At 64.7% G+C, this 23,260-nt stretch overlaps 3 protein-coding genes across 3 annotated transcripts; 2 read left to right on the top strand and 1 right to left on the bottom strand.

The window, feature by feature from the left end:
- Positions 1-1,144: 1,144 nt before the first annotated feature.
- On the top strand, positions 1,145-6,958 carry LOC138806089 (transcriptional repressor scratch 1). Its single transcript, XM_069991632.1, has 2 exons — positions 1,145-1,652; positions 3,914-6,958. Exons 1-2 carry the CDS (start codon positions 1,538-1,540, stop codon positions 4,828-4,830), a joined length of 1,032 nt encoding a protein of 343 aa, XP_069847733.1. The 5' UTR covers positions 1,145-1,537; the 3' UTR covers positions 4,831-6,958.
- A 2,883-nt stretch (positions 6,959-9,841) lies between these two features.
- LOC138806181 (uncharacterized) lies at positions 9,842-10,914 on the bottom strand. Its single transcript, XM_069991724.1, has 3 exons — positions 10,792-10,914; positions 10,308-10,674; positions 9,842-10,218 (listed from the first exon to the last, which is right to left on the bottom strand). The coding sequence occupies exons 1-3, from the start codon at positions 10,912-10,914 to the stop codon at positions 9,842-9,844; spliced, it is 867 nt and encodes a 288-aa protein (XP_069847825.1).
- A 618-nt stretch (positions 10,915-11,532) lies between these two features.
- Positions 11,533-22,212, top strand: LOC138806088 (diacylglycerol O-acyltransferase 1). Its single transcript, XM_069991631.1, has 17 exons — positions 11,533-11,834; positions 16,970-17,057; positions 19,599-19,639; positions 19,726-19,811; positions 19,895-19,947; positions 20,033-20,138; positions 20,306-20,413; positions 20,500-20,574; positions 20,665-20,768; positions 20,858-20,896; positions 20,970-21,011; positions 21,087-21,131; positions 21,216-21,328; positions 21,408-21,473; positions 21,555-21,642; positions 21,730-21,792; positions 21,878-22,212. Exons 1-17 carry the CDS (start codon positions 11,620-11,622, stop codon positions 22,031-22,033), a joined length of 1,488 nt encoding a protein of 495 aa, XP_069847732.1. The 5' UTR covers positions 11,533-11,619; the 3' UTR covers positions 22,034-22,212.
- The last annotated feature ends 1,048 nt before the right edge of the window (positions 22,213-23,260 follow it).

The raw sequence follows: 23,260 nt of genomic DNA, 5'->3' as shown, positions 1-23,260 counted from the left end.
CTAATCGGCCCCGCGCTCCGGCTGCGGCTCGCGTCCCCCGGGAGCCGGGGCGAGGCCCGGGCCGGGGTCGGCGGCTGCGGCGCCGCGATAAGGGGGCCGCCCGCCCCGCGGGACGGACGCCGGGCCCGCCGGGCACAAAGCGGGCGGCGCGGGGCGCGGGGCGCGGGGCGCGGGGAGGGGACAATGGCGGCGCCGGCCTCACTGGGGACCGCAGCGCCCGCGCGCGGCCATTGTGCGGCCCGGGCCCCGCGCCCGCCATTGGCCGCCGGTCCTGACGTCACGCGGCTGCGAACGCCGGCGGGGCCGCGGCCGGGACGGAAGCCACCGCGGGCGCGGTCTGCGGAGCGGGGCCGGCGTCCGTCCCCCTCCCGCCCCGCGCCCGCCCCGCCTCGGGAGGCGCGGGGTCGGCCCGGGTGACCGCGGCCCCGGCACTGCGGCACGGGCGCACGCGCCGCGTCCCCGGCCCAGCCCCCGCCGCCCGCGCCGCCCGGACCCCGAGGGTCCGCCCGCGTCCCCCCGCCGCGGGGATGCGTGGGCGCCGGGCCTGTTCCGCGTCCTCCCCGCGCGCCCGCCGAGGCCCCCCCCCCCCGCGGGCCGGGGGAACCCCGCGCGCCGAGGGGCGGCGGCCCGGGGACCCCTCCCGGGGGACGGCGGCCCCCCGCCCCGCCCCGCCCCGCGCGCCCCCTCCCCCGCGCCCGGCCTTAAAAGCCGGCGGCTGAGCCGGGCCGCGGGCAGAGGCCGCCGCGGGCTCGCCAGGCCGGCCCGAGCCGTCCGAGCGCCGGCCCCGCCCCCGGACCCCCGCCCTCCCCGCGCCGCCCCTCCCTCCCTCGGCCCGCCCTCCCCGCGCACCCCTCCCCCCGAGGACCCCCGCCCCCCGCCGCCGCCGCCGCCGCCGCCGCCGCCGCCGCCGCCGCCGCCGCCGCGCTCTCGGGCTGCAGAACAATAAAGCGAGGCTCGCGGAGACCCCGGCCGAGGACCCCGCCGGGCGGCCCGGCCCCCGGCCCCGCGCGCGCCCGCCCGCCCGCCCGCGCCGGCTGAGCGTGCTCGGGCGCTGGCCGCGGTGCTGCCCGGGCCGGCGCTGGCCGCGGTGCTGAACCCGCCGCCGCCCGCCCGGCCCCGCGCCGCCGCCCCCGGGGGCATGGGGCGCCGCTGACTGAGGCTCCGCCGCGGCGGCGGGGGGGGCGCGGGCGGGGGGCGGGGGCGCGGCCGGCCCCGCACCCATCCGCAGCCTCCGGGCCCGGGACGGAGCCGCCCCCCCTCCCCCGCTCCTCCCCCGCCTGTCCAGGGGCGGCACTGCGGGCTGGGGCGCCGGGACCAGAGCAGCGAGGAGCGGAGCGGGCCAGCGCCGCGCGGACGAGGACGCGGAGCCCGCGCGCCGACGCCGGGACGGAGCCGCGGGGCCGGCCGCCCGGAGCGTCCCCGAGCCGGCGCGGGCACCGGGCCGCCCCCGCCGCGCGCCGGAGGGTGACGGGGCCCCGCCGCGGCCGCAGCCCCCCCGAGCCCCGGCCCCGCAGGCCCCGCAGGCCCCGCAGGAACCATGCCCAGGTCCTTCCTGGTGAAGAAGGTCAAACTTGACACGTTCTCCTCGGCAGACCTCGACAGCTCTTACGGGCGCGCCCGCGGCGACCTGGGAGCGCGGCTGCACGAGAAAGGTGCGCTGGGGCGGGGGCCGGGGCCGGGCGCGGGGCTGCGGCGGGCGCCGGGGATCGGGGCGGAGGGGCGGCGGGGGCCGGGGGCCGGGGCTGCGGCGGGGGTCGGGACGGAGGGGCGGCGGGGGCCGGGGGCCGGGGCTGCGGCGGGGGTCGGGGCGGAGGGGCCGGGCGCGGGGCTGCGGCGGGGGTCGGGGCGGAGGGGCGGCGGGGGCCGGGCGCGGGGCTGCGGCGGGGGTCGGGGCGGCGGGGGCCGGGCGTGGGGCTGCGGCGGGGGCCGGGGTTCGGGTCGGGCGGGCAGGATCCGGCCAGAGAGAAGCAGGCAGGCAGGAGGTTGAGACTGGAGCCAGGACCGCAGAGGGGGCGGGGAGAGCGGAGCAGGCCAAACCCTGGCCAAGCCTGGGAGAGGCGGCTGGAGGAGCGGTGGGGAAGGAGACACCACCGACCCGCGCCGGGCTTGGGCCAGGACACACAGCCGGAGGGACACCTGCTGACACGACCCGCCGGGCCGCCGGCGCGTGCAGACCCGCACCCAGAGACCCGGGCCCACGCCGCCACCCTCTCCCTGTCCTTCCCTGCACCCCAGGGCCCTGACAGGAGCTCGCTGGGCGCTCTGCGGAGACGCAGAGCTGGGGTCCAGGGGGTGGCCCACCTGCCAGGGCCAAGGTGCCAGCAGTGTCTTCCCTGAAGTAGAGGAGGGGGGGGAGAAGGAGGAGACGGAAAATGTGGGGAAAGCAAGCCCAGGGTGCCCAGGCCTGGGCAGCTCTTTGTGTGAGGCCGCCCAAGTTCAATGACAACTGTTTAGCAAGAGTGCTGGAGGCCCGAGTGCCAGCCGTGGAGGTGGCAGAGCCAGTGTGACCTCAGGAGCGTGAGCCTGTGTGGGCCCATGTGACTGCGCGTGGCCATGTGACTTCGTGTGTGTGTGACCCTGTGTGTGTGTGCCTGCCTGTGTGCCACTCCATGGGACCATGTGACTCGAGGGCGCTGTGCACCATGTGACTGTGACCCCGCATGAGTGGGTGGGGGTGCCGGGGTCTCACGCGCTGCGGGAACCCCAGGCTGGCACTGACCGAGCCGGCGCCTGCCTCCTGAGGGGTGTGCACTGTGCGCTGGAGGTGGTGAGGCCATCTTGTACCGTGAGAATACCTGTAGTCCCCAGCCTGAGCCATGCTGCCCTCCAGCCGCTCCTTCCTGCGGCTGCGGCCCTGGGCCGTGTCCTAGCGGACTCCTTGCCACAGTCTCCCTGGGTGGCGGTGCTGGGGTTGGAGAAGGCCTCGGAGGGGCCTCTCCCTGGAAGAGGTGGGGCCCGAGGACACAGGATGGCAGGGGTGCGGGGAGAAGGGTGATGAGCGGGGCTTAGGCTGCGAGGAGAGGGAGCCGGTGCGGAGAACGATGGAGAGAGGGGAGAGGAGAGGAGAGGGAGGCGCCGGCGCGGGCCCGCGGGGCTTGTCAGCGGGCCCGGAAGGCGGAGGGGGCGGAGGGGGCCGGCGTCCGGGCGCAGGGCGCGCGCCGGCGGCGGCGGAGAGCCCGGGCCGCGCGGAGGCCCCGTCCCGGCTTTGTGCGCGGCGGGGCTGCAGTGTGTTGCATAATCAGGGAAAACTGCTGAAGTGGGGAGAACCCGAGGGGGAGGGGCGGCGGAGGGAAGCGCCGCCCCTCCCCCCTGACCTTGAGGTTGGGGGGGCGGCCGCGCCCGAGGACGCGCTCCCCCCGCGGGGCGGAGCCCGGGCTGCTCATCCATTCTTCTCCGCTCTCTCTTCCCGTCTTCCTTCCTCCTTCCCTCTTCCCCTCCCCGCCTTCTCCATCCCTCCCCGCGGTCCCTGCTCCATTCTTTGTCCTCCGCTTCCACTCTCTTTCCACCCGGGTCTCCCGTCTGTGTCCGTGTCTGCCCGTGTCCTGTGCTCGTCTTGTCCCCCGGCCTGTCCCCTGCCCCATCCCGTGGTGTCCTGTCCCCCGGCCTGTCCCCTGCCCCCTGTCCTGTGCGTCTTGTCCCTGGTCCTGTGGTGTCTTGTCCCCTGTCCTGTCCCCGTCCTGGGTGCGTCTTGTCCTCCCCATCTCTGTCCTGTGTGTCTTGTCCCCCATCCTGTCCACTATCCTATCCCTGTCCTGTCCCCGTCCTGCCCCCGTCCTGCCCCCTGCCCCCCGTCCTGCCCCCGTCCTGCCCCCTGCCCCCCGTCCTGCCCCCTGCCCCCCGTCCTGCCCCCGTCCTGCCCCCTGCCCCCCGTCCTGTCCCCCCTCCCGCCGCCCCTTGTCCGCCTGGCCTGCAGGATACCTCAGCGACTACGTGGGTCCCGCGTCGGTCTACGATGGCGACGCAGACGCGGCCTTGCTCAAAGGGCCGTCCCCGGAGCCCATGTACGCGGCGGCGGTGCGCGGAGAGCTGGGTCCGGCGGCCGCGGGCTCGGCGCCGCCGCCCACCCCTCGCCCGGAGCTGGCCACCGCCGCGGGCGGCTACATCAACGGCGACGCGGCGGTCAGCGAGGGCTACGCGGCCGACGCCTTCTTCATCACCGACGGGCGCTCCCGCCGCAAGGCCGGCCCGGCCGCCGCCCCCTCCGCCGCCGCGGCCGCGGCCCCCGACGGCGACGCCGGGGGCGGGGGCGGCGCGGGCGCGCGCGGCGCGGGGCCCGGGGGCCGGGGCGGCGCGCGCGCGGGGGCGGGCGGCGAGGCGCGTCCGGGCGCGGGCGCCGCGGGGGTCGGGGGCCGGCACGCGTGCGGCGAGTGCGGGAAGACGTACGCCACGTCGTCGAACCTGAGCCGCCACAAGCAGACGCACCGCAGCCTGGACAGCCAGCTGGCGCGGCGCTGCCCGACGTGCGGGAAGGTGTACGTGTCCATGCCGGCCATGGCCATGCACCTGCTCACGCACGACCTGCGCCACAAGTGCGGCGTGTGCGGCAAGGCCTTCTCGCGGCCCTGGCTGCTGCAGGGCCACATGCGCTCGCACACCGGCGAGAAGCCGTTCGGCTGCGCGCACTGCGGCAAGGCCTTCGCCGACCGCTCCAACCTGCGCGCGCACATGCAGACGCACTCGGCCTTCAAGCACTTCCAGTGCAAGCGCTGCAAGAAGAGCTTCGCGCTCAAGTCCTATCTCAACAAGCACTACGAGTCCGCCTGCTTCAAGGGCGGCGCAGCCGGCCCCGCGGCCCCCGCGCCGCCGCCGCTCAGCCCCGTGCAGGCCTAGGCCGCGGCCCGCGCGGGCCGGGTCGGCTCTCAGCAATACGGGCGCTGGGGGGGGGGGGGGCGGGAGGGCGGGCCCCGCCCCGCCGCGCCCGCCGGGGGCCGCACCGGCCCCTTCAAGCAATAGGGTCCTGAGGGGAGACCCACCCCAGCCCTCCCCTCTCCTCCAGGGTGCCCCAGGCTCTCTCCCAGCAATAGGGTCGACCAGACCCAGAACCGAACCTCATCTCTCAGTTGAGTCTCTGAAGACCGGGGTGAGGCGAGGTTAGGAGCGCCCTCCTCCTCCTCCCCCCCCTCGGCGCCCCCAGATCGCGTGGCAGAGACTCAGGTCTTCCCCACCCCGCTCCAGCCTTCCAGGGAGGCCTTTCCGCCCAGACGTCCAGGGAGCCCGGGGAGGGGCGCCAGGGCGAGCGGCGAGGCGGGCCGGGGAGGGGCCAGGACGGCGGCGCCCGCTCCCTCGGGGTCTTTCGGGGCCTCGGCACGGCCGCCCTCCTACCCTCGCCTCGCATCCTCTGCCAAATCCGAATTCTTCCAGCCCAGTTTCACGAATAATAACGACGCATATCGAATCGCATGGACTCCTCCGACCTCCTCCGACCCCGGCGCCCCGCCCCGGCGCCCCGCCCGCCCTCACACCCCGGCCTGCGGGGTCGGAGGACGGCGCGCCCCGCCCCCACCTCTGCGTTCACTTTGCGGGTAAAGCCCCCCGGGGTGCGGACGCGCCGGGGTTCCCTCCTTCTGTATTTATACGTTTTATTTTTGAACGGATTGCACTCGGGTCAAGGGAGGGCCCCCGGACCTCTCCGTCCTTCCCGCCGCAAGCCTGGCCGCGCCCGGGCCGTGCGGGACGGCTCCCTCCGGCCCCGAGCCCCGCCCCCGGCCTGGCCCCGCCCCGGCCCCGCCCCCGAGGCGCAGGCCCCGCCCCCACTCCGTTGCCAACTTTTGCCCGTCTATGCCAAAGCCTCGGCGGCAACTCCGCCCCCAGGGCCCGCCCCATTGGCCGCCGCCGTCGTGACGTCACTGCATGCAGCCCCACCCCCCCCACCCTCCCCGGGGCTGCCCGCTCCCTTCCCCTTAGTTAGTCCGAAGCCGACTATAGAGCAATAATGCGCACTGCATGCGAAGCTGCCGCAGCCTCTAGAGTACTGAGAATCAGGTATCCCCCGCCCTCCGCCCCACAGGCCCCTCGATCAGGGATGTGCGCGGGGCCGGCCGCGCAGACCTCCCCCCCACGGCAGGGCCCGGCGCGTGTCCAGGTCCCGGGGGCGGGGTCCCCCCGCCGGGGGGGGGGGACCGTACAGGGCAGGCCCTCGCGGGCCTCGGTGGGTCAGAGCACCGGGTCCCGGGCCCAGGCCTCTCCTCCCGCCCGCCGGGGCCCCGGCCGGGTCGCTGCTAGGCGCAGTGGGTGAGAGCTCTGGCGGGGGCCTTGGGTCCCCAGCCCGAGCAGGACGACCGGGGGCCCACGGCCCTCCACACCGGCGCCCACTCCTCTAACTCTGACAGACGAGGCCCAGCCACGCGCGGCCGGGGCGGCGCGAGCCGGGACCCCGGCGTGGCCCGCGCGTCCCCAGCACGAGCTAGGCCGCCGCGGGGACCCCGCGCGCGCGCGCCGGGCCTGCCCGCCTGTGTCGCATGCACACGCACACACAGGCCCCCCCTCCCCCGCACTCCTGTCTACCTACCTGTGGAGAAGGCCTTGAGGCCTTCGGGCCTGCCAGGATTCCTCGCTTAGCCCACACCCTGCCGCCGTGGAAAGCCATGGGCCCCCTCCCGCCCCCATAACTAAGCAGCACAATAACCGACTTAGAGAATTCAGGTAGAAGGAACGTTTAGGTAGCACCTATTTTGTACTGATTCTACAAGTAGGGCCCGAGGTGCGGGGCCCTCGGGTGGGGGCTGTGGCTGCCGGCCCGCCCTGTTCCCACCCCGCCTGCGCCCCGCCGCCTTGTACATATGCCCGCCCGGAACAGGCCGGGATTTTTACTCGGGCCGCGCCCCTCTTCCGCCCCCCTTTGGGGCCGGGCCGGCTGGACAGACGGACGGACGGACAGACCTCCTTCCTAAGCACAATAGCACCAGCTCCCCGGAGCGCCGCACCTCCACGAGGAGAATAAATGCCACTCTTGATAGAATTTGGGGTGTTGGCTGATGTGTCCTCGGCGGGCGTCCCAGCGTGGGGAGCTGCAGCTCCAACCACAGCCCAGGCCTTTCTCCTGCTGAAGATGGCCAAATGAGCTAACTGGACCAACTTGTTTGAAGGCAAAACAGTTGGCTTTTCTCCTGTGACAAGTGAATTTGCTCCATACCAGGAACTGAGGGCACCTGTGGGTTCTAGTTCAATATCAGGTCTAGCCCAAGCTGACCTAGAATGCCACAGTGTGTACCACAGGGCCAGTGGGCCTCGGGCCTGGGGTGGCTCTACTTTCCCCATAGGGGTTTCTGCTTCTTCCATAGGTCTGACCTGCAGGCAACTACATCAGTAGCTCTGGGTCCTTCTTTAGGGAGCACTTGGAGATCTTGGAAAAAATGGGAACACTGTAAGTTTGGAGATGTAGCCTCTCTGTGACCTGCCATCTCTATCCTGAGCCTTAGAACCTGGAGCTACGCTCCTCCATCACTGGACATTGCCTCTGAGGATAGCTTGGGTGGAGCCAGTTCCAAGAAGGAGATGCCCAGGGGCAGAGAGGCTTCCCATAGCCTCCTTCCAGCCTCTAAACAGGGTGAATGGAGATGACAAAATAGGGGGAAGGGCTATACTACATATAGGGAAGACACAGGGGCTAGCGATCACCCTGCCAAGCAGCACCCCTGGCGACCAGGTAGGCAGGCATGAGCTAAGTGGTCCAGAGATTTTGCATATGTGGCCAAATGAGATCAGCCCTAAGCCAAAGCCAGCACAGCCGCCCTCACCCTGGCAATGACAGGGACCAGATCCTCTCAGACTCCCATGGAGAGCACAGTAACTGTGTCTCCAGTAGGTCCTGATCTGTGTGTGCCTGGTGCTTGCCAAGGATTTCAGTGGGAGTGGGTACACCCATCTGGGGGTTTCTGTCACAGTAAAAACATACCTGGTACTGGGAGAGTTCAGTGGCCAGGGCCCCTGTCCCTGGTGGAGCAGACATCTCAGGATCTCAGGGAGTAGACAAACACCTTGTCCAAAGATACCCTAGCACTGCTTTTGACATAGCTCTGCTTCAGTACTACACCAACCCCTCTATTTAGATCTGTACCTTGGCAGGTGGCAAAGGCAGCCAGGAAGTCTCCTCATGCCTATTGCTTTCTTCAGGACTTCACAGTCTCAGGGATTGACTGGGTCTGAGAGTTGGTGTGAAGGACGGAAGCCACCTCCAGGAGACCTGGGATGAACTCGCCTCTCCATCCCTCCTGACCATGCTTGGGCACAACTTTCTATTCACAGACTAGGTGGCCTAAGCTGCTGAGTATCATTAGGGAGGATCATTGCTCCCTAATAGACTGCCTTGTTCTGTTTACAGCCCAAAGATGCTGGTGACCCTTTCTAAACCTCAAAACCCTCGAGTGCTGGGCACCGGTGGCTCACGCCTGTCATCCCAGCTACTCAGGAAGCTGAGATCTGAGGATCGTGGTTCAAAGCCAGCCTGGGCAGGAAAAGTCTGTAAGACTCTTATTTCCAATAAACCACTAGAAAACCAGAAGTGGAGCTGGGCGCTGGTGGCTCACGCCTGTAATCCTAGCTACTCAGGAGGCTGAGATCTGAGGATCGCGGTTCAAAGCCAGCCCGGGCAGGAGAGACCGTGAGACTCCTATCTCCAATAAACCACCAGAAAACCGGAAGTGGCGCTGTAGCTCAAGTGGTAGAGTGCTCGCTTTGAGCTGAAGAGCACAGGGATAGCGCCCAAGCCCAGAGTTCAAGCCCCACAACCTACAAAAACAAAACAAAACAAAACCCTAGTTTCCTTATTCCACCAGTCTTTCAAGCCTGGATCCTCCTTTTCTATTGTTGTTACTCAGTAGGAAGCATTGAACCATGGTTTTCTTGTCACTATGCCATATACACTTTTTTCCCTCCAACCAATCTCACCTACTCTTTCTTTTCCTGAATGCTCTGGGCCACACCTTACACTCTATTTCAGGATACTAGAGCTTGTCAGTACCAGGTAACCTATTCTCAGGCTTCCATACTGGCCAGCTTCCTGGCCGCAGGCCCCAGCTCTTGGTCACATGAGGTCACCTCACTCCCATGGCCCTTTGCTGGGACAGCTTTCAGAGCAGACATGGCTGAAGCAGCTGCCCCAACATGGCCATTTGCTCTTCGTCAGTCAGTGTGCAAGGTGTCTTTGGACTTAGTGGTAAGCTGAGCCGTTGGTTGTCTGCTCACTCACCTAGCCATGGATTTGTCTGCCAGTTCTTGGTCCCATGTTGGAAGATGGCACCACCAGAGCCCACTGACACAGGGACACATAATGTAGAGGTTTTGTGTTCACTACCAAAAAGGAGAATGGGAGTGGGTAGCAGTCCCACAACTCATATCTATGTTTTAGGCTCTCAAGGTACATTTTCCTCTACCCAGCCTCCTTTTGGATCAGTTCACACAAAGGCTTAGCCTTGTTTGCTTCAGGCTCAGGGCCAGCATCTTTTTTTTTTCTTTCTTTCTTTTTTGCCAGTCCTAAGGCTTGACCTCAGAGCCTGGGCACTGTTGCTGAGCTCCTTTTGCTGAAGGCTAGTGCTAGTGCCACTTGAGCTACAGTGCCACTTCTGGCTTTTTCTGTTGATATGGTGCTGAGGAATGCAACCGGGGCTTCACTCATGCTAGACAAATACTCCACCACTGAGCCACCTTCCCAGCCCCTGGGCCAGCAGCTTTGATGAAGAGACGGCATTTGGGGAGACTGGGTAGGTGATGAGGCGGTTGTGACCCACAGACAGTACCCGTGTGAGGGACTCTCCAGCTGTCGCCCTCCTTTGTAGGCTGCAAGAATACACCTGCCCGATCAGCCTGGCATCAGCCCACAATGGCTTCTGGTGAGGAGATTGTGTCAAGGGGGTAGTGGAGCAACTCTGCCAACCACCACGGCCTGCACCGGGGAGGGAAGCAGGCCGACCGCAAAGGAAGCGGCGGCTGTCCACAGGGAGGCCTCGCCCCTGACGAGGCGCTTCCTGGCTTCTGGAGGGGCAGGCGGTCTGTCCAAGTCCCTCTCCGAGGCCTGCCGGGGTCTGGGGCCGGGGCTGGGGGCCGGGGTCTGAGGGCCGGAGCTGGGGCTGGGGGCCGGGGTCTGGGGCTGGGGGCCGGGGTCTGGGGTCTGGGGGCCGGGGTCTGGGGCTGGGGGCCGGGGTCTGGGGTCTGGGGGCCGGGGTCTGGGTCTGGAGCTGGGTCTGGGGGCCGGGGTCTGGGTCTGGGGGCCGGGGTCTGGGGCTGGGGGCCGGGGTCTGGGTCTGGGGGCCGGGGTCTGGGGCTGGGGGCCGGGGTCTGGGTCTGGGGGCCGGGGTCTGGGGTCTGGGGGCCGGGGTCTGGGGTCTGGGGGCCGGGGTCTGGGGCTGGGGGCCGGGGTCTGGGGCTGGGGGCCGGGGTCTGGGTCTGGAGCTGGGTCTGGGGGCCGGGGTCTGGGGCTGGGGGCCGGGGTCTGGGGTCTGGGGGCCGGGGTCTGGGGCTGGGGGCCGGGGTCTGGGGTCTGGGGGCCGGGGTCTGGGGCTGGGGGCTGGGGTCTGGGGTCTGGGGGCCGGGGTCTGGGTCTGGAGCTGGGTCTGGGGGCCGGGGTCTGGGTCTGGGGGCCGGGGTCTGGGTCTGGGGGCCGGGGTCTGGAGCTGGGGGCCGGGGTCTGGGGTCTGGGGGCCGGGGTCTGGGTCTGGGGGCCGGGGTCTGGGTCTGGGTCTGGGGGCCGGGGTCTGGGGTCTGGGGGCCGGGGTCTGGGGTCTGGGGGCCGGGGTCTGGGTCTGGGTCTGGGGGCCGGGGTCTGGGTCTGGGGGCCGGGGTCTGGGGTCTGGGGGCCGGGGTCTGGGTCTGGGTCTGGGGGCCGGGGTCTGGGTCTGGGGGCCGGGGTCTGGGGTCTGGGGGCCGGGGTCTGGGGCTGGGCCGATGGCTCCGTTCAGCTGCGGAGGAGTCCCGCCCCATTCTCGCCTGGCCCTGGCCTTGGGGAGAAGTCCCTCTCGGTCCAGAAGCGGGCCTTTCCCTCCGGTGCGCCCGGGGCGCCGCAGGCCCCAGCCGCTCGCGGTCAGGGATGCGGAAACCTCAGTGGGCCGAAGGGCAAGAGGTCAGGGGCCAGGCGCAGCTGGCAGGTAGCCGGGCGCCTGCGCGGAGCTCGGGCGGCCTGCGCCACGAGCCAGGTAGACATCTGTCCGTCCTCCGCAGGGCTCCGGTGTCCTCGAGGGCTTAGGCCTAGTCCTGGGGCGCCCCGGCCCCGGTTCCCCCCGGGCCGCGGCTTCCCTCAACCTGGCTTCCCTCGGCCCCAGTTCCGCCTTCCGGGCGCAGCGGGGGCGCAGTCCGTGTCGCCTACAAGTCCCAGGGTGCCCCGCGCCAGGCCGCGCCCCGCGCCAGGCCCCGCCCATCCAGACCCCGCCCCTCCAGACCCCGCCCCTTCCAGGCCCCGCCCCCGGCCGCGGCCTACTAAGCGGGGCTCGGGGCCGCCGGCGCCGGCAGAAGCTCGGAGCCTGCGCGCCGCTGCGCTCCCGGTGGGCGTCGCTGCACGGCTCGGGCTACGGCGGCCGGCAGGGGGCGGTGGCGGCCGTTACTCGGGGTTCGGAGGCGGGGCCGCGGGGGTCGGGCGCTGAGAGTCCGAGGGCCCGCGGCTGGGCCACGGCGGAGGAGCGGGCCGAGGCCATGGGCGACCGCGGCGGCGCGGGCGGCTCCCGGCGCCGGAGGACCGGCTCCAGGCCCTCGGGCCAGGGCGGCGGCGGGCCCGGGGCGGCGGAAGAGGCGGTTCGGGACGGGGCCGCGGGCCCGGACGTGGGCGCCGCGGGGGACGCGCCGGCCCCGGGGTCTGCCCGGGACAAGGACGGAGGCGCTACCGAGGGCGGCGGCCACGCGGATCTGAGGTAGCGGAGGGTTCCTGACCCTTCACCCCTGACCCCAGACCCCGCGCTGCCCCCTGCCCCCAGGGCGGCCGCGGACCCGGGGGCCTCTGGGCCCCGCTCGGACGCTGAGGCTTCGGAAGTCCCCGGTCAAGGTCACCCCGGTGGGGGGCGGCCTCGGGCCGGCGGGGGCGGGGCGGGGCGCCCCCGGGCCTGCGGGGCGCGGGAGCCGCGGGACCCCCGGGCCTCCTGGGCGGCAGGGAGCGCGTGAGGTCGGGCTGGCTCCCCAGCCTCTCCCTCCGCTCTGGGCCAGGGGGCCGTGCAGAAGGGTTTCTTGTCCTTGCAGACCCTCCCAAGCGGGCCTGCGTGTCTTATCTATTCTTCATTAGCGGTCAGGAGGGCCCTCGGTGTCACTAGCAAGTGCTCACTGTAGGGACAGAGCTGTACCCGGTGTGGAGACTTGGATTCCCTGGTTAGAGTGCAGGAAGAGGCGATGGGGGTGTCCACAGGAGGGGACCTGCTGCTCTGAAGGGGAGGACGGAGCGATTGGGACCACACCCTGCCCGACCTGGACACTGCTGCCTGCTCCAAGCTGGCCCCAGGCCACTCAGACCTTTTCCAGGGTTAATCCTGGCCTACGTGACTGGCTTAGAGAGAAGCTGAGGAAAGAAGAGGAAGTAGGCAGGGGGAGTCTGTGGGTGTCCTGTGGGGAAGGGGCTCAAAGGCTGCCTTTTGGACTGCTCACAGTTCACTTGGGAGATAAGATAAACCCCAGTGTGAGGCAGGTGTGGCTCGGCATGGACAAAGGTCAGGTACAGACTCCCTGAAGACACTGGTGGATGGGGGAGGTCCTCCTGAGGTCTGGGGTGGTGCTGAGGGAGTTGTGGAGTTCCCCTTTATGATTGCCCCAGTCACCCCTCTCTTCAAGGCCCAGGGGGATGCTTAGCTGGACTTTGGAGAGGGTGGGAATTGGGGTCCTTTTGCATGAGACTGGGAAAGTGGTCTCAACTGTACCACCTGGGATAGGCAGGGGAGTGCAGTGTTACCTACATCACATTGGTGAGTGCGCCTTTTCTGTGTCCCTGATGGTGTGAGGTCTTTGCAGAGCTGGGAGGGGAGGCGGGAGAGTCCTCTGCCTGGAGTTGTTGTCTCCCTGGGCTGCAGTCCTGCTGTGCTGCCTCAGCTCATCAGCCTGATGCCCTCCCCTCTGGAAGTGAGGAACATGGCAGCGAGGCTGCTCCAGCCTCTCGACCTGTCTCCAGGACTTGCAGGCTCCCAGGTCTCAGTGCTGGCCAGGCCAGGCTCTCTCGGTGCTTTGGGGCTTGGCCTGTGTGTAGCTCACTCCATTGTCACTCCTTGCCAGCCGCTCCTCTTCCCTGCTTGTTGCCGCTCTTGGCCCAGGCCAGCCTTCCTCCTGATTCTGCCAACTCCTGCCTCCTCCCCTCCACACCCCTTCTTGCTCACCTTGGGCTGAGTAGGTGGCCAGGCTCTGGGGGTGAGCTCGCTTCTGCCCTGTGGCAAGGCGAGGCTGGGAGGAAAGGTGCCCATCCTGCTGCCTGGGCTCTCTGTTTGGCCCGGGAAGTTTGGGGAGCCTGCCCCAGTCATCTTGTACCCAGGGCCTAGTTGAGGATGGCCTGGAGGAGTGCAGGGAGGGTTGCCCGGAGGGTAGAAGTCTCGTCTCTGCGCCCCTCCTTGCCCTGGACCATGTGGTCCTAGGAGGAGGTCCACACTGGGGGCAGCGCAGACCTGGGGGCGTGGGGTGTGAGATGGCCAGGTTCCTGCCCTGCCCACGGGAGAGGCGAGGAGCACTCCATCCCGTTCTGTGAGCCTGGTGGCTGTGGGAAGGAAGGAGGAGGGCTGCTCCACAGCTCCTTGGCCCCAGGGAGCGAGAGATGCAGGCCGTGGTAGGTCCTCAGTAGGTGAGAGGGCGACAAAGACTGGGCTGCTTCTCTGTCCCTGCTCACATCTTGTGGCATGTCCTCCAGTCCCTGTGGTGTGCTGAGCACCTCCATGGGCATTGGTAGATAGCCCCCATCTGGTCAGGGAGGAGTGTCATGGGCCGGGGGGAGTGTCCCAGTACGAGCCGTTGGGGAAGATCTTGAGAGCCCAACGGAAGGGACCTGGACAAAGCTCCTCTGACATGTGCTGTCAGCTTTGGAAACCAAGACCCTTTCCCCACTTCTGTCCTCCTCTTGGAGACAGCCAGAGCTAGAGCAGCTGGGGCCCCTTGGTGGCCCCAAGGCCCAAGGGGAGGGAGGTCATATTATTGTGAAACACTGGTGGTGGTGTGAGCTTCAGATAGTGCAGGTGAAAGCAAGCAAGCTTCAGTGGAGAGGGGCGAAGCGGCATGGCAGGGCCGAGAGAAGCAGCCTCCTGCCGGCCTCCTGGGGCCGCGACTCCGGGGAGACGCACACCTAGCCGGTTGGAGATGCCGGCGGCGAGCAGAGCTGGCGAAATGTTGCCTCAAGGGTATCAGTGCTTTAGAAAGTCAAATGCAGACATGGGGAGAAAAAGGGGTCAGGTAGAACTCTCGACGGGCTGTTGGACAGATACAGGAAGGCCAGGCCTACATTTGGGTGTGGGGGGGGGTTGGACAAAGACAGAGGCTAAAGGCTGGACTTGCTGTCTGAGATGACCACTAAGGAGGGTATGGTCAGCCTAGGGCTACCTTCTGGTAGCTAATGTGGATGGACTAGGCACAAAGCAGACCTTGGTCTGGGGGGCAAAGGGTGGCCTGTTGGCATTGCCTCTCAGCTTTCTTGGCCCGTCCCCTGGCCCAACCAGAGCCAGGCATGCCCTGTGGCACTGAGGTGAGGTCTTCCTAAGAGGGCATCTGTAGCTGCAGCAGCCCAGGCGTTTCTCCTGCTCAGAGGTCTCAAGGCAGGCATGTGTGTGGTGAGAAGGAAGAGGAGACATTTGCTTCTCCTCTTGCAAAACCAAGACCTTGCTCAATTTCCTTTACTTTCTTTCCTCCTCCTTCTTCTTCTTCTCCCTCTCCCTCTCCCTCCCCCCTCCTCTTCTTCTTCCTCCTCCTCCTCCTTCTTCTTTTGTGGGGCTTCCTGGTGGCACAGCAGCCAGAGGGAAAGGTGGGGCTCAGCTGGTATGAGTGAGCCAGGTGCAGCTTCCTGGGATTTGGGCTCTGGTCTGTTCCTGTTGTTTCTGCCTGGGCTGGGCCTTGTCCAGCCATACAGCGATCCCTTCCCTGGATCGGCAGGGTCTCACTGGATGTCCCTAACCTCAGAACTATCTGGGAGTTTCCCACAATAGAGGGTCTCCCTAATATCAGGTGCCTGGTCTTGTTGAATGTTTTCACTCTGCAGCCTCAGCCCAAGCAGTAACTTGGAACTTGCAAGAGCCAGGCCATTGACTCAGAAAGGTGCCTGTTGGGTTGCGTACCTGGCTGGCCTTGGGCCTGGTGCCTGTGTGGCTGTGTGTGAGGAGAAGGGGTTTTGGCCGTGGTGGAGGCCCCAGGCACTACCATGGGTGATAGTGTGGGCCAGAGGAACAGTGTGGACTCCATTCCTCACCCTTTGCCCAGTAATGCCAGCTGGTTCCAGGTAGGCCTGTAGATTTCACAGATCCTCTGATCAGTGGCCTAAGAGCCTGGTTATAGTCTGGGTCTTCTGGTGAGCCAGTTTCCTGGCTTAAAATGCCTGAGCCCTATATAGGCCTGGACAACTACTCCTGAGATTTTATACACACACACACACACACACACACACTTTTTTTTTTTGGTCCGGTCGTGGGGCCTGAACTCTGGGCCTGGGCGCTGTCCCTCAGCTCTTCAGCTCAAGGCTAGTGCTCTACCACTTGAGCCACAGCACCACTTCCGGCTTTTTTCTTTTTGCTTATGTAGTGCTGAGGAATTGAACCCAGGGCCTCATGCATGCAAGGCAAGAGCTCTACCACTGAGCCACCTTCCCAGCCCACACACATAATTTTTTAAAATTTTGTTTCTTTTCTCTTTTCTGTGTGTGTACTGCGGCATGAACTTAGGGCCTTGGTGCTGTCCCTGAGCTTTTCATACTCAAGACTAGGGCTTTACCACTTGAACCACAACTTTACGTGTGTGCGTGTGTGCGCATACGTGTGTGCATGTGTGTGTGTGTGTGTGTGTGTGTGTGTGTGTGTGTGTGTTTCCTTCCCTGGCTGGTTTCTAACTGTGATGAGCAGATCTTGGCCTCCTGAGTAGCTAGGTGTGGATAACCAACACCTGGATACCTTTGGCTATTTGATGGTTAATTGGAGATGGAAGTCTTCTCGCTGCTGGGCTCAGTGGCTCATGCCTATAATCCTAGCTATCGGGGAGGCTGAAATCTGAGGATTGTGGTTGGAGCCAGCAGGAAAATCTATGAGACTGTAATTTCCAATTAAACAACCCTCTCCCCTCCCCCCCAAAAAAAAACCCACACAAAAAACAGAAGCAGAGCTGTGGCTCAAGTGGTAGAGTACTAGCCTTTGTAGAGTACTAGCTTTGGGCACAAAAAGCCCAGGGATGGGCTGGGAAGGTGGCTCAGTGGTAGAGTGCTTGCTTTATATGCTTGAGGCCCTGGGTTTGATTCCTCAGCACCACATAAGCAGAAAAAGCCGAAAGTGGTGCTATGGCTCAAGGGGTAGAGCGCTAGCATTGAGCTGAAGAGCTGAGGGACAGCGCCCAGGCCCAGAGTTCAGGTCTCATGACTGACAAAAAGAAAAAGAAAAGAAAAGAAGGAAGAAAAAAAGAAAAAAAGAAAGAAAAGCCCAGGGGTAGCACCAGGCCCTGAGTTCAAGCCCTAGCTCCCCCTTCTCCGCAACATACACCCAACATCTTAAACCCCAGGACTCCCCTTCCCCACACAGTCCTAAGTCTCAGACGTTCCTGCCGGGCTGGCTTCTAACTGCGGTCCTCAGATCTCAGCCTCCTGAGCAGCTAGGATGGCAGGCGTGAGCACCAGCGCCCGGCTCCTCCTGCTTTTTGAGAGGGTTCATCGAGGCCTGGGGGTCTGAGAACTTGGCCCACTGTAGCTGTGTGGCCGCTTGCAGGACCCTGCCTGGCTGGCCCTTCCTCCCACTTACAGATAGGGAATGAGTGGTGTGTGGACAGAAGAGACAGCGTGGAGGGTGGCAGGCCTTGCCTTGTAGCACCTGCTCACAGGTAGGGCCTGTACTTTCTTTGCCAGATGCCATCGCCTGCAGGATTCCTTGTTCAGCTCAGATAGTGGCTTCAGCAACTACCGTGGCATCCTGAATTGGTGTGTGGTGATGCTGGTGAGTAGGACAGGGTGTGGGGCAGGCCAGCCTCGACAGGTGTGTTAGACTCTTCCCCATTTGTCTTGCCGTGGTGTAGTCTCTGTTGTGTGGGTGATCTGGGGTCTGTGTCTGATTGCTTTAGTCCCAGTGGCTGCCAGCCCTGGCTGGCAGAAGGAGGCGAGGCGGTCCCTGGCAAGCCATATGGGCTTAGGTTGAATTCCGGGAGAGCCCTTTGGATAGTGGGAGGTTGAATGGTACCCTGGCTGGCATGGGAAGGCAGAGAGAGGACCAACAGCCACCTTCTTGTCCCACACCTGAGCCAGGAGGATGAGGCAGCGGCATTTGGTGGTCACACAACTTCCCCGGCACAATGCAAAAGGAGTCTTGAGGGATCGGGTGCCACGTGGCCTTATAGGCTTGGAGCCTCCAGAAGGCCTGGCCACCGGGGGCCTCTTGGCCCAACTCTCAGCCATGGGTCCGCCTGGACAGCCCCGCACCACGTTGGCCTCGGGGCCTGCTCCCATGCACGCATGCACGCACGCATGTTGTGGGGGTGTGGCAGAAACCCCACCCTTGGAGCAGTGCAGTTGGAGGCTCAAAGGGCAGCCTGAAGGGCAGGGCAAGGGGCAACTTGTGCCCAGTCTGCTCCTCAGGCTGATGTGGCCTGAGGCCTTTGAACCTACTCACAAGTGTCTGTCTCCGCTTTGAGTGTGCCTCCTCTGGCCGCCAGGGTTGAAGGGTTCCCTGTGCACCACGCGGCTGCATCTCAGGAAGGGCCCGAGGCTCTGGGCGTCCTTGCCCTGGGGATGCCGCAGTCTCAGCCAGCTGTGCAGGGAGCACTGGGCCCAAGTCCAGCCTGGCTCCACGGGAGATGAGCTATCTCATTTTTGGCCCAGTCTGATCTGAAAAAGAGGCTTCTGGGTAAGGAAGGTGCGCAGCCTGTACAGTGTTTCCTTGCAGCCTTTTCCTGTGTCCGCTCTGTAGAGGGGATTGTGCACCTTAGCTCCCATTCACCTGTTTCAGGCTTTCAGGAGAGGCCTCTCTGCTGAGTGATATTGTAGGGTCTCATGTCAGGCTGCCAGCCGGAGGTGGGCAGGTAGCAGCCCTTATGTCTCTAGGCTTTTTTTTTTTTGGTCTGGTTGTGGGTCCTGAGCTCTGGGCCTGGGTGCTGTCCCTCAGCTCTTCAGCTCAAGGCTAGAGCTCTACCACTTGAGCCACAGTGCCACTTCTGGCTTTTTTGTTTTTGCTTATGTGGTGCTGAGGAATCGAACCCAGGGCCTCATGCATTGCAAGGCAAGCGCTCTACCACTGAGCCACCTTCCCAGCCCCCCCCCCTTTTTTTTTTTTTTTTTTTTGCCAGTCCTGGGGCTTGAACTCAGGGCCCGGGCACTGTCTTAGAGCTTCTTTTGCTCAAGGCTAGAGCTCTGCCACTTGAGCCACAGCGCCACTTAGAGCCTTTTCTGTGTATGTGGTGCTGAGGAATTGAACCCAGGGCTTCATGCGTGCTAGGCAGGCACTCTACCACTGAGCCACCTTCCTAGCCCTCATCTCTAGGCTTTTTACATCCTCCATGAAGCCTTCTGTGAGAACACCCAGGCGAGAGGCCTAAACATGTTCCTGCCGGGGCTGGCTTTGAACCTCGATCCTCAGATCTCAGCGTCCTGAGTAGCTAGGATTATAGGCGTGAGCCACCGGCGCCCAGCTTTAAACATGTTCCTTTGCCCATGTTTCCTTTCTGTATCACAGGACCTGAGCCTGGGGAGGTAGCCTAAGTTGGTGGTATCAGGACCCAGCTGCTGGGGACTGGAGTGTTGTTAGAGCAACTGGGACAGAGTACCTCATCCTTGACCACTTTGGTGGTGTCTTCAGGCTGCCCCTAAAGCTGGGCTCCATAGCAGCTGTCCTGGCTGGAGGATCTGTACCCTGGGCTGGGCTGGGCAGCCCTCCCTCCTCAGCCTGGCCCTCCAGTAGGGCCTGACCTGGAGCTCAGCTTTGACAGACCCCCCTGTGGGTGTGGGGGCTTGGTCACCACTGGGAATGGGAGGCGACCAGGGCGGCTGCACGGCGAGCTTGTCTGCTACCAAAGGTGCGGCACTTGGGAGGAGTCTGCTAGCAGGAGGAGTCTCTTCCGCACAGAGGGCAATGAGAGACTTTTGTCTTTATTCTGGTGTGTGGTCAGGTAGGTGGTGAGTCTCAGAGCTTGCTGTTAAAGAATAATGTGGCTGGGCCTGGGAAGGTGGCTCAGTGGTAGAGCGCTTGCCTGGCATGCATGTGGCCCTGGGTTCGATTCCTCAGCACCACATAAGCAAAAAAAGCCAGAAGTGGTGCTGTGGCTCAAGTGGTAGAGTGCTCACCTTGAGCTGAAGAGCTGAGGGACAGCGCCCAGGCCCAGAGTTCAGGCCACATGACCCGGGGGGAGGGGGGGATAGTGTGGCTGAGTCTTTAAAGCTGAGGCTGCTCCCCAGGCCTACAGTTTGTGCTTCAGAGATGTAAGAGCTGGGAGATGCTGATCTGTAAGAGTGGCCAGCATCACAGGGCCGAGCCTTCTGTCTCTTGCAGATCCTGAGCAATGCACGGTTGTTTTTGGAGAACCTTATCAAGTGAGTAAACATGTTAGGCCCTTCCCTACCCCACCTACGGAATGACCAGGCCTCCACCACTCAGGCCTCCACCCCCCCACTTCTAGGTACGGCATCCTGGTGGACCCCATCCAGGTGGTGTCTCTGTTTCTAAAGGACCCCTACAACTGGCCTGCTCCATGCCTGGTTATTGGTGAGCCGGGCTCAGAGAAGGGCCCTGGGTGGGCACCAGGCTGGCCCGGCCTGAACCTTCCTCATGGGTATCTCTGTCCTCAGTGGCCAACGTCTTTGCTGTGGCTGCATTCCAGATTGAGAAGCGCCTGGCAGTGGTAAGTGCCATAATTGCTTGAGTTGGGTTTGCTGGAGGCAGGCTCTCCTTGGCGGGTCCTGGCTGAGTGCTCTGCCCCTCCCCAGGGTGCCCTGACAGAGCAGGTGGGGCTGCTGCTGCATGTGGCCAACCTGGCCACCATCATCTGCTTCCCAGCAGCGGTGGCTTTGCTGGTGGAGTCCATCACTCCAGGTGAGCTGGGGAGCTGCCCCCGCCCCAACCGCTCCAGCCCCTGGGGCAGCTCCAGGCTCAGTCTGGTGGGTGCGGTCCCTGGGGTGCATGGGTCTCTGAGGCTGAGCCCCTACTCTGTGGTTCCTATTGTTTGTGGGTGGCTGTGGGCTAAGATGCCTCTCCTGCAGTGGGCTCCGTGTTGGCTCTGGCGTCGTACTCCATCCTCTTCCTCAAGCTCTTCTCCTACCGGGATGTCAACCTGTGGTGCCGTCAGCACAGGGCCAAGGCTAAGGCTGGTAGGATTTGACTCCGGGGGCTTACCTGGGGCTGGGCCTGAGCAGCATGGCCCCCCCATCCTCCCCTACGTGGGCTTTACTTGCAGCCTCTGCAGCGAAGAAGGCCAATGGGACTGCCACACAGAGCGCTGTGAGCTACCCAGACAACCTGACCTACCGGGGTGAGGGCCCAGTGGGCAGGGCCTGCCCAGGGCAAGGGCCAGAGGCAAGATCAGGCAGGTTTGGCTCTAATCTCCTCTCTTCCCTTCCAGACCTCTACTACTTCATTTTTGCCCCAACTCTGTGTTATGAACTCAACTTTCCCCGCTCTCCCCGAATCCGAAAGCGGTTTCTGCTGCGGCGGGTCCTTGAGATGGTGAGGCTTGGGGACGGGGAGGAGTCACTTATGGCCTGGTGTGGGGGCCGTGGCTGCGGTCTCAGGTGGCTGCTCTGCTTTCTCCCCAGCTGTTCTTCATCCAGCTCCAGGTGGGGCTGATACAGCAGGTAAGAGGGACGAGTGGGGGCGTGGGGAGGCTCAGCACAACTGGAGACCCACACATGGAACCTTCCTTTGCAGTGGATGGTACCTACCATCCAGAACTCCATGAAGACCTTCAAGGTGAGCCTAGGCCCCCCGCTGGAGGGGGTAGGAGTGGGGGAGGAGCTGTCCGGCTGAGGCAGCCTGTTTCCACAGGACATGGAGTACTCGCGCATCATAGAGCGCCTCCTCAAGCTGGCGGTGAGTGCCTGTGGTTTGCAGCGAGGTGAGCCTGAGGGACAGGTGTGTGTGGTGTTCTGGAACCTGGAGCCCTTCCCCCCACAGGTCCCCAACCACCTCATCTGGCTCATCTTCTTCTACTGGCTCTTCCATTCCTGCCTGAATGCGGTGGCGGAGCTTATGCAATTTGGAGACCGAGAGTTCTACAGGGACTGGTGGTGGGTACTGAAGGGTGGTCTTCCCGTTGGGGCCTGGGCAGGCCACTGTGCTCTATTCACCCTGTCTCTTTGACCCCAGGAATTCTGAGTCTGTCACCTACTTCTGGCAGAACTGGAACATCCCAGTACATAAGTGGTGCAGCAGGTGGGTGGCCTGTGCGCGCGTGGGGGTGGGTGTTGACCTGGGCCACTTCCCAGGGCCTCAACTTTGGCCTGTTTGCTCTAGACACTTCTACAAGCCTCTGCTCCGACGGGGCAGCAGCAAGTGGCTGGCCAGGGCAGGGGTATTCATGGCTTCGGCTTTCTTCCACGAGGTGAGTGCTCTGCTCTTTTCTTTTGCCTTGTCTCTGGGTACGAACGTGGCCCACGGCTGAGACTCGAACCCCCTTTTCCTGTTCTAGTACCTGGTCAGCATCCCCCTGCGCATGTTCCGCCTCTGGGCATTCACCGCCATGATGGCTCAGGTGAGCAGCCCCGGCTGGCTACCTCACCCAGCAGCCCTCCCGGGCGCCACTCTAGCCAACTGACCTTGGCCCCACATGCCCCCAGGTCCCACTGGCCTGGCTTGTGGGCAACTTCTTTCAGGGCAACTACGGCAACGCGGCTGTGTGGCTGACGCTCATCATCGGGCAGCCGGTGGCCGTGCTCATGTATGTCCACGACTATTACGTGCTCCACTACGAGGCCCCCGGGGCAGGAGCCTGAACCTGCGCAGGGCACCTCGGCCCGGAGCGCCGAGGCCTGCTCCCGCCTCAGGAGGCCGTCCGCCCCTACGGTGCCCTGCTGTTCTCCTTAGGGGTGGTGACACCGCACCAGCTGGCGGGAGCCAGTGCCGGGTCTGTGCTGTCCAGGGACCAAGGGTGTCAATAAAGTGCTGTCCAAGGCGACCTCCCTCAGCCTGGTGGGGGCGCGGGGGTCAGTGGGTGACGGCCCATCCCACCCTGGCTAGCGGCAGTGCTGTGGGCAGCAGGCCCACAGGCTGGAAGCCTGGACACGCTCAAGGTTCTTGGCCAAGGCTGTGGTGTTGGTGGATCTGTAAATGGATGTTCTTCTGGGTTGTGTGAACGACTGCTTAGCTACAGAAGTGGCCAACCGTTGCAGCTAGAGGCCAGGGCGGTTCCTGGGCCACCTTGTGGTTTGGGAAAGATCAGATGAAGTACAATTGTCCTGCTAATGCCAATGGAAGATGAACCTGCCTGGCGAATCAGTCTTGTGGGTTCCCCACAGTTGGACTGCTCAGTGAGGGGCTGACTAGGCACCCGCAGAGCAGTCATTTTCCTGCTTCCTGGAACCCTGCCCTCCGCCCCTTACTTATGTGTAGCTTTCCTGGCAAAGGGGGATAGCCCTGTGACATCAGGGGTGCCTTGTCCCTAGACCCTGCCTAGTCCTACCAAGTCAGGGAGGGAGCGGAGGCCAGAGTAGGAGGTAGCCCAGGGATCCTAGCCGTTCGTCGCCCTCCCCCCGCCCCCCCCCCCCGGGTTGTTTTTGTTTTTGGTGGTCATTTAAAAACTTTTGTCCGAGGTCCAGTAACATGGCTATCTGCTATCTGCAGGGCGGGTGGCTGCCCTGTCGGCAGCCTGCCTAGCCCCCATCTATGGCGCCTTGTCTCCTGTGGCACGGCGGTGTTGGGGAGGGGACTGTCTGAGAGCTCTCTTCTTGGAGTCCTGCAAACGTGTTTGTGTACAGACAGCATCTCTGACCTCCCCGCCCCCGATGGCCATAACTCAGACTTGCTGGGACAGAAGGGGGCCTGCCTCCCCTCCCCGCTCTTAACCAGGAGAGCTTGATGCAGGGATGTTCGAATGCCCACTGGCTGACGCCACCTCCCCATCTGGTGCTGAGAACCCATGCAAATGTCTGCTAGCAGGAGCAGGGCCAGAGCGAGTCTAACGCTTCCTGGACATACATGAGGTGGCTCTGCTGAGATGACAG

This window comes from Dipodomys merriami, unplaced genomic scaffold (assembly GCF_024711535.1).
Source record: "Dipodomys merriami isolate MVZ:Mamm:240054 unplaced genomic scaffold, mDipMer1.0.p SCAF_4, whole genome shotgun sequence".
Lineage (NCBI taxonomy): Eukaryota > Metazoa > Chordata > Mammalia > Rodentia > Heteromyidae > Dipodomys > Dipodomys merriami.
This window is presented reverse-complemented; position numbering and strand designations above follow the sequence as displayed.

Excerpts from the sequence above, each read along its gene's own strand:
- LOC138806089 (XM_069991632.1), top strand. The coding sequence starts at position 1,538 with ATGCCCAGGTCCTTCCTGGTGAAGAAGGTCAAACTTGACACGTTCTCC. Across the intron at positions 1,653-3,913 it reads AGCGCGGCTGCACGAGAAAG|GATACCTCAGCGACTACGTG; the intron begins GTGCGCTGGGGC and ends CCTGGCCTGCAG.
- LOC138806181 (XM_069991724.1), bottom strand. The coding sequence starts at position 10,914 with ATGGGGCGGGACTCCTCCGCAGCTGAACGGAGCCATCGGCCCAGCCCC. Across the intron at positions 10,675-10,791 it reads AGACCCAGACCCAGACCCCG|ACCCAGACCCAGACCCCGGC; the intron begins GCCCCCAGACCC and ends CCCGGCCCCCAG. Across the intron at positions 10,219-10,307 it reads CCCCCAGACCCCAGACCCCG|CCCCAGACCCCGGCCCCCAG; the intron begins GCCCCCAGACCC and ends CCCGGCCCCCAG.
- LOC138806088 (XM_069991631.1), top strand. The coding sequence starts at position 11,620 with ATGGGCGACCGCGGCGGCGCGGGCGGCTCCCGGCGCCGGAGGACCGGC. Across the intron at positions 20,414-20,499 it reads CAGGGCCAAGGCTAAGGCTG|CCTCTGCAGCGAAGAAGGCC; the intron begins GTAGGATTTGAC and ends CTTTACTTGCAG. Across the intron at positions 21,132-21,215 it reads AGCGCCTCCTCAAGCTGGCG|GTCCCCAACCACCTCATCTG; the intron begins GTGAGTGCCTGT and ends TTCCCCCCACAG.